Genomic DNA, 11,668 nt, shown 5'->3' on the forward strand with positions numbered 1-11,668 from the left:
ATATATATGTTGTCTGAAGTTACCAAAATAAAGACTTGTTTGACAATCTGTTGTTTGATAATGAATTGAACTTCAGTTTTATGTTGTCTGTTAGAAGTATTTCTGTTGTTTGATAGTGAATTGAACTTCAGTTTTCTGTTGTTTGATAAAAGTATTATGTAGTTTGATAGTGAATTGAACTTCAGTTTTCTGTTGTCTGTTAAAGGCATCTCTATTGTTTGATAGTGAAATAAACTTCAGTTTTCTGTTGTTACTGTATTTGTGATACAACATATCATAAACCTGCATTTGTTGGATTTGAACCATAGCAAACCTCATTCTGTACACTAGTCATCAAAAAGGCATATTAATTATAAGATCTGAAATCAACAAATTCCTCATTGCATAAATTAACCCACCAAAATACATTCCCATCAGTAGCATAATACTAAACTAGCAAGCATGCTAGCCTTTACATCAACCGATTTTAATTACTGCCATTGTTGCATGGATCCTAATCTAACTAAGACAAAAACCTAGTAGCATCCATAGAGTAGTTACAGCAACTGCATGCATTTGTTCAACACTTTCCATCAGTTCTGTCAAAATGCACAAAAGAAGTTCCTAGACACTACTACTGCTCATAACCTACCAGAAACAAAAGCATATATATAGGCTGATACTTAATTTTCTGGGAACTTCAAAACATGCTTAGCCCATTCCACTCGGATCTCATCAATATCCTTGTCTGTGTAAATCAAATTTGACCTCGTTCCCCACTGCAATAAGGAAATGCAGCAAATTAAATATGAAAGTTATATGCATAGAGCATGCACTATATCATTAAACAATAAAGTCCATAGGTAAGCAGTTGATCCATTTTACCTCATAGAATGCAGGGTAATTGATAGGCCTGACAATTGGATTCAAAAAAATTCCTGCTTTAATGAACCCTATCCACCATAGACGCTCCAGCAGATACCTATATCCTTGAGAACAATCCAATATTTGACTTCATTAATATATGGTTCGTTCCCAAGACTACATATTCAAATTCAGAAGATCTTTATCCAAATGAACAAGACAAATATATCAGCAGGCCATATATCCAGATTTAGGCTGTTGACATGCCAGATATGGACGTGTCTGTGTTAACAGAAAAAGTAATGTCTGTCTACAATGGAATATAACAAATTGTAAACAATACATTACTCCGGTATGCTATTACCCTAGTTATCTAAAGGTTTTAGTCTCAATTCAACATATAGAGGCCACACCGTTACTCGTTACTACACTAGATAAAATTAACAGCTGAATTAAAAATCTATAATCCTGCAGTAAAGTATCAAAGGATGCACTCAAAAATATACAATCTACTTTACTGGGAATCAAAGAATGCACAACACACTCAAAGTCACAAACCTGCAGCAAGCTTTCTTTTTACACTCCAATTGTGCTGTTACCTCAGGATTTGACGGAGCTAAAGATTGTGTTGCCATAGCAAATTCTACAGCTTCTTTATGTTTGGCCAAAAAGATAATAGCATTCATCAATAAAAAAAAATACTTTACCAAAAACAAAGACAGGTCCAAAGTCCATACTTATCAAACTTCTCTCACTTCATTCATGATCTAACACATGTTTCTTAGCTATATACAAAAAACATATAACATAAAGTAGTTTATCAAGCCAAGCTGACAACATTTTGAGAGCAAGAAGCACCAGATATTGCTTAGGTAACTATATGGTTATAGATAAGCTGCATGTTTCCTTTCCTTAAGTTTATTATAAACTTTTCCCTACTACAATTCCTTGCATATGTTATGGTAAGTGGAAAAACAAAGGTCAACAGAATTTATATATTTGGCGTTGTCCTTTGGTGGCAATATTGCAGTAGCTTTTAAATGGAAAAATTACTTGATCAATCTTATCTGTATATATAAGTACAATTTATTTCCTAACTCCAATTTTCCTCCACCCCTAACCCATCCAACGAAACAATAAAAGCTCAGACCATCATACACTTAAGTGCAGTACAATATTACCTGTGGTAAAGCTTCAGACATATAGTAATGAGCTCTGAAAGAGGAGTTATCAATTTTCCGGGCATTATAGCAATCTCTTATAGCCATATGAGCATCGTTTTTCCAATTATGCTGGAAAAGAAAAAAAGGGAAAGAAGTAAGCCCCAGAGAATCTCATATTAAGGTACCATAATCCAACCATGTAACTTTGCTTGATATCAAAAGAACCTTAAGCAACAATGCGGCACGAGTACAGAGACAATCATGCCTTAGTATGGGCCCAATATCGCGACCATATCCATCCAGCACCTCATTGCATGCCTCAATGCCATGATAAAAGTTCCCTCCTCCAAGGACTTCTCAGCAATTTGAGTTAGTTTACAGCACTTTTCATGCTGCAGCAACTGTGTTAGACACTAGCTATGACCATCTCGCAGAAAGATAAAAGTGACAAGAATAACCAAAATTCAGAAGCAAAGATGCACACCATAGCAGTGGCCTTGCGTCTTTTAGGAAGACGACTTCTGAAGACACTGGATGCTGGTTGTTGCAGTTCTAGCCCATTCAGTATAGGTATGAAGCTCATTATCTTTGAAGCATCTCCTGAAGTATACTGCACATCACTTCCACCAGCTGCAAATTGCAAAAATCAATTTAAATTATTAAGCTGGGTTTTTTCATATCATACCATTTTTAAATTATTCCAGGCTGATTAAAATACCATGATTTACGTTCATCAAATATACATGCTCCCCACTATAACTAAGTAGAACCTCTTCTCCATCTGGGCTAAATGTAACATGAGTTAAGTGCAAGCTTGTACGTCCCTGAGAAATTACATTAGAACAGCATTAAATGTATGTTTTGCAAGCCAATTCGCTATAACTTCAATTAGTAATTAATATCCAGAAGTTCCATTGGCAATTACTTTTTCTTATTCTAGAAGAAATTGGGGAACAGGATGCACCAAAGAGCTTTATGTTTCAAAAGGTAAAAAAATTCTTCTAATTCTGACACAAGGATCATGATCAAATTTCAACAGATAATTAGGAACTGTAAACTAACACGATCAGAGAGATGCATCGGACAGAAATAGTTAACACAAGGAGGTGGAGACGTCCTTTTCCGGCAGGATGTCAGAGGAGGAAGCATCCTTCTATCATATAAACGCGCAAATGCATCACTGCAAAAATTCAGAGAAGAAAATTAGTTGAGATAGAAAGAGTAGCTGAAATACTTAACCTCGTTGATAAGAATCAACAACAAATACCTCCCACCAACTAATAGCAGATGAGGCCTAGTGGAATTGATATCACAAGATTTTAGAGCAAATGTTTGTTTCGGGGGATCAGCTAGTGACTTCTTTGCTCCAGACCGCAAGTCAAGCTGCAATAAAGAACTATATGTGAAATTGATTCTAGGAAAGATCAAAACCCAAATCCAAGAATCAAGAATTAACACCAGAAACGTTGAAAAGAAAGGAACTTGATAATGAATGAGAAGACCACTGTGCTGCTACCGTCGACGGTCAAGGGGACTAAGAGACTGAGAGAGAGGTCTGGGTTTTCGTCGAAGTGAAAGAATTGATTACAGCGTTGACAGATTGAGTTGTTTTGACATATTTTTTCCAGCACCTAATGCCCAGTCCCCGCACCTAGACTGCCAAATGGATATCCAACAAAACCTTATTAGCAAAATCCCCAAATCGATATCTAACAAAACCCTAAAACCCAAAACAAACCAAAGTTGAAACCCTAAGATTGACAAAGAAAGAGGCTTACCAATGAACAACAATGAATCGAACTCGCTCCTTCTTCAAATTGAAGAACTTGACCAATAGTGACGAGGGCCTCAAAATCGGAGAGAGGTTGAGAAGACTCTTCTGATCTATACCAAAACTCAGCCCGAGGAGTGCGTTTGTAGCTTCTATCTCTTTTGGGGGGAGAAGAACCTCTCCTGGTTTTGAGACATGAATCGATCTGAGTTTATGTGGAAGTTCACTCTAGGTCGAGAGAGGGGCTGAGTTTCTGTGGAAAGAGAGCTGTTGAGTCTTGTGGAAAAAACACGGGGTCTAAGGCCAAAACAAATCCATAAGTTAGTTGTGTCAAAAAACAAATTTTGGTCAGATGAAGAGAGATTATTTTCCGGTTTGCTCAGACTACATTTGAATGTCGTCTTAATTTTTCACTTTTCATGCCAATTTATCAGTTCTTTCAGACGACAGATATTAATTTTCTAATTTACGAAAAAGATGAAAAAACTGAAATAGTATGGATTCTTATGCTATTCAGACAACAGAATTAATTTATATGTCGTCTAAAGAAGTTTAAAAGATTCAGACGACAGAAAACAAAAGTTCTGTCGTCTGAAATGTGTCGTCTGAAGGCATTATTGGCATAGTGATCCCACTATGTGGAAAAAGTACTCAAGAAATTTGGTCACTTTGATAGCAATCCTGCCGTAACTCCTTTTGATGCCAACTGCAAGCTAAAGAAAAATGTTGGTGAAGGTGTATCACAATTGGAGTATTCCCAAGTAATTGGATGTTTAATGTACATTATGAATAGTACTAGGCCAGATATAGCTTATTCCATAAGTAGGCTTAGTAGATACACCAAACAATCCTGGAAAAGATCATTGGGAGGCTTTAATAAGAGTACTAAGGTACTTAAAGTATACCATTGATTATGGATTGCACTACACAAGATATCCTCCTGTATTGGAAGGCTATACTGATGCTAATTGGATTTCAGATTGCAATGAATCTAAATCCACAAGTGGATATGTCTTCACTCTTGGAGGAGCAGCAGTATCTTGGAAATCATCAAAGCAAACGTGTATAGCACGATCAACAATGAAATCTGAATTTATAGCCTTAGATAAAGCTGGAGAAGAAGCAGAATGGCTTCGCAATTTCTTAGATGACATTCCATTGTGGCCTAAGCCTCTTACACCTATTTGCATACATTGTGACTGCATGTCAGCAATAGCTAGAGCAAAAAGCCATATATATAATGGGAAATCAAGGCACATAAGACGTAGGCATAATACAATCAAGGAAATGCTCAAAAATGGAACTATTTCCATTGACTATGTTAAATCAAAAGAGAATATTGCCGATCCTCTTACAAAGGGTATACCTAGAGAGCAAGTAAAGTATACATCGAGGGGAATGGGTTTAAAGCCAATTCAATGAATCAAACTTGGCGGAAACCTAACCTAGTTGATTGGAGATCCCATGGTCTAGGTTCAATAGGCAAACTAGTTGAGTGAGATTCAAAAACTTTGAACACACAACAAACTCATTACTAAGATGGAGAAGTGTGTTACCTGTGACGAAGTGAAAGGTTGAATTCAATATTCTTAATGACACTAATCTCTTACATTTCAAGAGGAATATAGCAGGATATTCATAAATTAGGTGTCACCTATACGAGAGTAAATGTGGGGTCGCATTTATGAGAATTACATGGCTAAATTCTCTAAAGCTCTCATGAATCCGGGATTTGTTCAGGACCAAAATGAACACAAACGTATGAACTGAAAAGTGTCGGAAGTGATACGTGTGATGCTTGTTGTCTTGGCCTACTACAACGGTGAATAGTTCAAGATTTTATATCCACTGCGTCACCAAGTACGTCCGATAAGTATTCACTAAGGTAGGTTCAAGTCCAAAAGACACCTCTCCTGATGCGTATCAATTCCAAATTTCTCTCGAAATGTTTCATCATTAGTACAAGTATGCCATAGTTCCTTATATTCATCTTTCTATTCAAATGTGGGGGACTGTTAGAGTTTGAATAGAAATCGGTTTCTATTGAGGAGGATTAGATCTGTCTCAAAGGGATTTTCTTCCTCACTCGGATCCATCTCAAGGGGATGTTACCTCTCCAAGATTTTCTTCCTCACTCAGATCCATCTCAAGGGGATTTTCACCTCACTTGGATCTTCCTCAATGAGATTTCCAAACGGTGGTGGAATAGAATTCAGTTTTTGACGGTTGAATTCAAAAGCACAAGTCTGATCAACTTACCTTTTGAATTTGAACTAAAGAGGTTATTGAAAGGCAACTTACCTCTTCAATTTAAACTGAAGTGGTGTCTCAAACTTTATATAAACCCAACAGGTCTTCCTCTCCAAAATATACAGATTTATTTTTCCTTCCTTTCCTTCAGAGAGAAAAACACTTAGTACGTTCGCTAGAATCCAAGGTCTGGTGCTAGGCTCTTGGATTATCGATAGTTGTATCCTGGTGGACAGAAGCCTAACGAACTACAAGCACTGAGTAGGGATGAAATTCTGTCTAAAGGACATTGCCAATCTGCAAGCTCTATCGAATCACAAGTCAGTTTCTCTTGCAATTACAATTCTTTTATCTCAGATACATGTTGTGTATTGTAATCTATATATTATTGTTGTAATTACTTATTTATTGTAGAAGCATATTTTCAATTCATTGATACAATCCCAACAATAAATGCATACCAAATTACAGTAGCTATATTTACTTAATACAATAAGTAAAGTATGACGGTTAACAAAAGATGTAATAGATATTTTAGGAGGTGAATTACATAGCAAAACAGGAAACCTGAGGATGATAGGTCTAGCAATAGCTTTTTGACAATAGTGAGCAATAGGTTTTGAATCTTGGCTTTCACACTTTGTGCAGACAGGGAAACAGAAAACAACATTGGTTTGGTCATTAGTCGATGTCAGAAACAAAGGGAAAGCTTTTTATGGATGTTAATTTCTAAATTAAATATGTACAAACCCGACATTTACATGACAGCCTAAAGGTGTGAAGCATAGACAACAAAGAGAATTTTCGATAAGGGATTATATATGGAAACTACATTTTTAATATTAATAGTTCAATCAATGATGATCAAAGTAAGAACAGAAAACTAAATCAGAGTCACCATTATTTTGAGTTGACAAATGAATTATTATATCAAGTTAAAGATATTCAAATCATTATACGAGGAATCAATCACTATCAAGATAAAGTTACAAAATTTAAAAAATCAATACTGACTTGCGTTTTGGAAGGTAACTGAGAATCAAAATGTTACTCTGTACCTTTTTAGATTCAAAGCGGTGTGTCCTCTTTTGTTTTCTTCTTCGGCTCAACTTTGATAGACATTGCAAATACAAATTTCAAACAGATCAATTTCAGCGTACGATTAATAGATTAATAAATACCCATATAGATGGTGCTTCTCTCTTGCGACAGGGTGCTATATGGAGAATTGGGAATGGCGAATCTGTTCATTTCTGGACTGATAAATGGTTAGATATTGGTCCCATTTGTCATCAGGCTCTTGATCCTACTATGGTTGATGATCACTTGTTGGTACAAGATTTTTGGATGGATAATTGTTGGGACACTATTCTTCTCTATGCTTGTCTGCCTGCTGAGATTGTGGAAAAAATCTTATGTATCCCTATTTCCAATCCAGCTTCTGTGAGGGATAAAGTCATCTGGCAGCATATCTCAAATGGAAAATTTTCAGTCAAAAGTGCCTATAACTGCCTTGTTACCATTCAGCAAACACCTTCTAGAAAATGGAGGCATATTTGGAATCTTTCTATCCCTCCGAAACTAAAGATCTTCACTTGGCTATTTATTCAAAGTAGATTGCTTACTAATGAGAATAGATCCAGAAGGCACATGACAGATAACCCCAATTGTAGTCATTGTATTGATCTGTATGAATCTATGCTTCATCTTTTCAGGGATTGCATAAAGGCCAAGGAAGTTTGGAAAGATGTTGGTGTTCCTGTTACTATGCAAAGAACTTTCAACCTTGATTGGGAAGGGTGGATCACTGCTAATCTTTACCAGAATAACTGTAAGCATTTTGGCTTTAATTGGTCTCAATTGTTTGTGTTTATATGCTGGTTCATTTGGAAATGGAGGAACAAGTTTATTTTTGATAATGATTTTAAAGGTCCTCATAATGCCTCCACCACTATTCTTCAATACTTGCTGGAATTGAACAATGCTAATATAAAGCAATCTGGAGATTCTACTACTAGGGTGGAAATGATCGGTTGGAAGAAACCTAATAGAGGCCACTTTAAACTTAATGTGGATGGTTCTAAGAATGATAAGGGCCAGATAGGTGTTGGTGGAGTTATTAGAAATAATGAAGGTGTTTGGTGCAAGGGTTTTATGCAGCATATTGGTTATGGTGAAGTCTTGCAAGCTGAAGCTTGGGGCCTTGTGACTGGACTTCAAATTGCGGTTGATATGCAGATTAAGCATTTGGATGTGGAATCTGATTATGCTATTCTCATAAATCTAATTCAGAGTAAGGATATTGATTTACACCCTTTAGGGACTCTGATTTTGAACTGCAGATCATTGATGAATCACTTTGAGTCCTGCTCCATTAAGCATATTCATAGAGAAAGAAATATGGTGGCAGACATCTTAGCGAAGCATAGCTTGGACAACGAACTAGGAGTTTGCAGAATGGACACAAACCCTCCGTTTGTGAATCAAGTTTTGATGGATGATATTGATGGCCTGGTGAGGCCTAGGATGGTTGTAACAGCTTCGGTTGAGTAGTAGTAGTAGTTTCTTTTCCTCTTTTTCTGGGCTTAATGCCCCCATGTAACCAAAAAAAAAAAAAACAAAATACCCATATAGAGGTTTACCCAATTCTTAAACCACCAATTATGCAAAAATTTTGTCAAAAATTCTATCATTCAAATACAACCATCACCAAATAATAACCAAAAATCAAAACCTCAACAAAAACCACCCATTGAAAACCACAGAACAACACCCAAACACATGGAAACCAAAATCAATACCCATAGAAACCAACATCAATTAAAACCCAAGCACAACAAAAATCACCCATTCAAAACCACAAAACCATAGATATCAATAGAACACCATCTCTCATCACACCTATTTCCTTCTTCTTTTGATTCCAAGAACGCAAGACTTCTTATCTCCTTCATTCGTCTCTCCGGCCTTTCTTTCAATCACAACAACCACCCAATATCCCCTATGTTCTTTGCGTTTCCAATCTGTTTTTCTCCTATGATCTTCGCGTTTTCAGTCTGTTTTTGAGATAGATCCCAAAATAAAAACACCCAGAAGAAACTTATAGAAGATTATCGAAACATGGCAACCCGTAATTAAAAAAAAAAAAAGGGGGCAAAAGCGTCATTTAATTCGGGCTTGAATGAATAGTGCAGCGCGAATGAATAGTGGATGCCCTTTAGATGTTAGCTAGAAATTGTGCCCCCGCTTTGCCACGGGTTTTGGAATTAACAAAATGTATTTAAGGACTAAATTTAAAAGCATAAAAAATATAGTTGATATGATCATTATATGTTGTGGTAGTTTGCAAAAAATAGTTGATGATGTCCTTTGAAGTTATTGAATGGGAGTGGACTAATCATCCCAGGTATTCTCTACACTACGCTATCCGGTAATCATCCCAGGATTGGTGGAGTTCTTCCACATGGAATGGCGTAATGTCCTCAGGTTGGTATGAAGAAGAGGCAAGGAGTTGTGTTTGTGGTGTTTCGGTGATTGGAGGGACGAAAGCAGAGGTGGTTGGGGTGGTGGAGGGATTTGAAACCTGAAGGTTTCTTGCCAGAGCCATCCGGCTCTGATACCAGATGTTGGGTACCAAATTAAGAGAAAAGAAAATGGATGAATTCAAAGTTTAATCATATTCTTCTGTAAACACGAGAATATGAAAGTAAACAAAATGCAGACACGTGTACAAAAATAATAATTTTATTAATAATTTAAGTGCGGGTTACAATCTTTGGTAATCCTCTGATTCTATCTCCGACGATGAACGTTTTGGCTTGAGGTTGGTGAGGAACCGGCTATTTCGCAGCTTGATGGTTCTTCACGAGCTTGGGAGGCTTCTGAAATTGAAAATTCTCTTTTTGGCTGAAGTCCTTCTCTCGATTTGAGAGGGGGTATTTATAGTGTCGGCGTCTCTCTCAATTTGGAATGCCTTGATGACACGTAATTAATTGCATTTTCTTTAATAGCATAATTGAATCAATCAGCCTCAATTAATTGATTTAATCACAACCATTAAGGAATTAGCCAATTAATTTGATGGCTGATTTTAATTGTATTTCATTAATAGCATAATCAAATCAATCAGCTTTAATTAATCGATTTAATCACGACTATTAAAAAATTTAGCCAATTAATTTGATGGCTGATTTTCATCTTGATTATCAATTTAAATAAATTGACATCTAATCAGCAGACGACATTTAATGCTTGATTTGACTCAGAATCAATTGATTTAATTTGATTTATCCGCTTTACTATCAACTGATATAGTCGGAACAAATTTATTTGTTGCCGTCGGGCTTTTAGTATGCCGCCATGTGTCATTCTCTGAGTCTGCATGGTTTTGCTTACTCACAAGCCACGTGCACATTTTGTGGGACCCACATGCCGACTAAATTTGTTCGGTCATAATTTCAAGTGTTGACTGAATTATTTAACGAATTTTATTTTCATTAAATTCTTGTGTCTACAAATGCCCCCACCTCAAGGTGCGCCGTAAATACGTCATCCCGTGTTGGAGGTGTGACTTAAAGTATGAATTTGACTCTCTCTCTTTTTTTTCATAGCTTGACGCGGCGCTTTGCTTCACCGTAGCCAACTTCTAGAACTCCAAAGTTGTAGAGAATCCCTTGGAATCTTAATTTAAAATTGTAGAGAGTCTCCCAAAATCTTGATTTAATTTAGAGATTCTCTTGCAATAAAGATTTAATTTTGCAAGTATGGCAAGGACTCCAAATGGACAGGTGACAAAGCCCATAATATAGGAGTGTATTTGTTAAATATTTATGAAATAAATCCTTAATTTTTTTTTTCTGAATGAGATATTTGTTCACAAAGTTTCAGCTATCATAAATTGGTGCCATATATAGCAGGAAATTTTGATTCCCTCCGTATTTTCTTAGTCTCAACTAGGAAATTCCTTGCCTACCTTCTGACATATGAACATAGGGCTGTCAATTTCGACACGACCCGATGACACGACTCGAAACCCGCACAAAATAAAGCGGGTTAAACCCGCACGATTAAAAAGCGGGTCAGCCGTGGGTCAACCCGCCATGACCCATTTAATAAATGGGTCGGCCATGGGTTAACCCGCCAACACGAAGTGAACCCGTATAACCCGATTATACTATACTTCATCTTGAAATTTTGGACGTTGGGACTATTTGATCATAGGATTAGACAATTTGAAATATTTTGCTTTATAATCATTGGATTTAATTATTTATGAATTATATATAATTATTTATATTTTTCGTCTTGTGGAGTTTTTAGTGAATTTAATTAATTTATGTATTTTTTTAGTTAAATGGGTCGCATTGTTAACCATTAAATGAGTCATTTTGTCTAACACAATACGACATATTTATTGAATGGGTTAAGCGGGTTGGAAACGGGTAACCCGTTTAATAAATAGGTTGGGTTTGAGTTTAAATTTTTGACATGATTATTAAATGGATTGGGTTTGGGTTTGTCTCATGCGACACGATTAATACCTTGACCCGACACGAACCGAACCCGACATGACCCATTGACAGCCTTATATGAACATATATAATTATAGACTGGCCTACCTTCTGACATATGTGTTGTAAAT

General features: G+C 36.4%; 1 protein-coding gene across 14 annotated transcripts; it reads right to left on the bottom strand.

Moving 5' to 3' along the window:
- Nucleotides 1-365: 365 nt before the first annotated feature.
- LOC133746423 (uncharacterized) lies at nucleotides 366-4,106 on the bottom strand. 14 transcript variants are annotated; one of them, XR_009864126.1, is made up of 11 exons: nucleotides 3,785-4,105; nucleotides 3,523-3,662; nucleotides 3,274-3,389; nucleotides 3,069-3,186; nucleotides 2,725-2,830; nucleotides 2,491-2,636; nucleotides 2,232-2,398; nucleotides 2,025-2,135; nucleotides 1,402-1,495; nucleotides 865-961; nucleotides 366-758 (listed from the first exon to the last, which is right to left on the bottom strand). XR_009864126.1 is itself a non-coding variant. In XM_062174611.1 (3 exons), the coding sequence occupies exons 1-3, from the start codon at nucleotides 1,527-1,529 to the stop codon at nucleotides 663-665; spliced, it is 321 nt and encodes a 106-aa protein (XP_062030595.1). In that variant the 5' UTR covers nucleotides 1,530-2,018; the 3' UTR covers nucleotides 366-662. The 14 variants fall into 14 exon arrangements, 1 of the variants encoding a protein (XP_062030595.1); XR_009864128.1 differs by having other exon boundaries at nucleotides 3,512-3,662; XR_009864127.1 differs by having other exon boundaries at nucleotides 3,509-3,662.
- Between the last annotated feature and the right edge of the window lie 7,562 nt (nucleotides 4,107-11,668).

The sequence above is a fragment of the Rosa rugosa genome, chromosome 4 (assembly GCF_958449725.1).
Source record: "Rosa rugosa chromosome 4, drRosRugo1.1, whole genome shotgun sequence".
NCBI lineage: Eukaryota > Viridiplantae > Streptophyta > Magnoliopsida > Rosales > Rosaceae > Rosa > Rosa rugosa.

Excerpts from the sequence above, each read along its gene's own strand:
- LOC133746423 (XM_062174611.1), bottom strand. The coding sequence starts at position 1,529 with ATGAATGCTATTATCTTTTTGGCCAAACATAAAGAAGCTGTAGAATTT. Across the intron at positions 962-1,401 it reads AAAAAGAAAGCTTGCTGCAG|GTATCTGCTGGAGCGTCTAT; the intron begins GTTTGTGACTTT and ends TCAAGGATATAG. Across the intron at positions 759-864 it reads ATTACCCTGCATTCTATGAG|TGGGGAACGAGGTCAAATTT; the intron begins GTAAAATGGATC and ends TCCTTATTGCAG.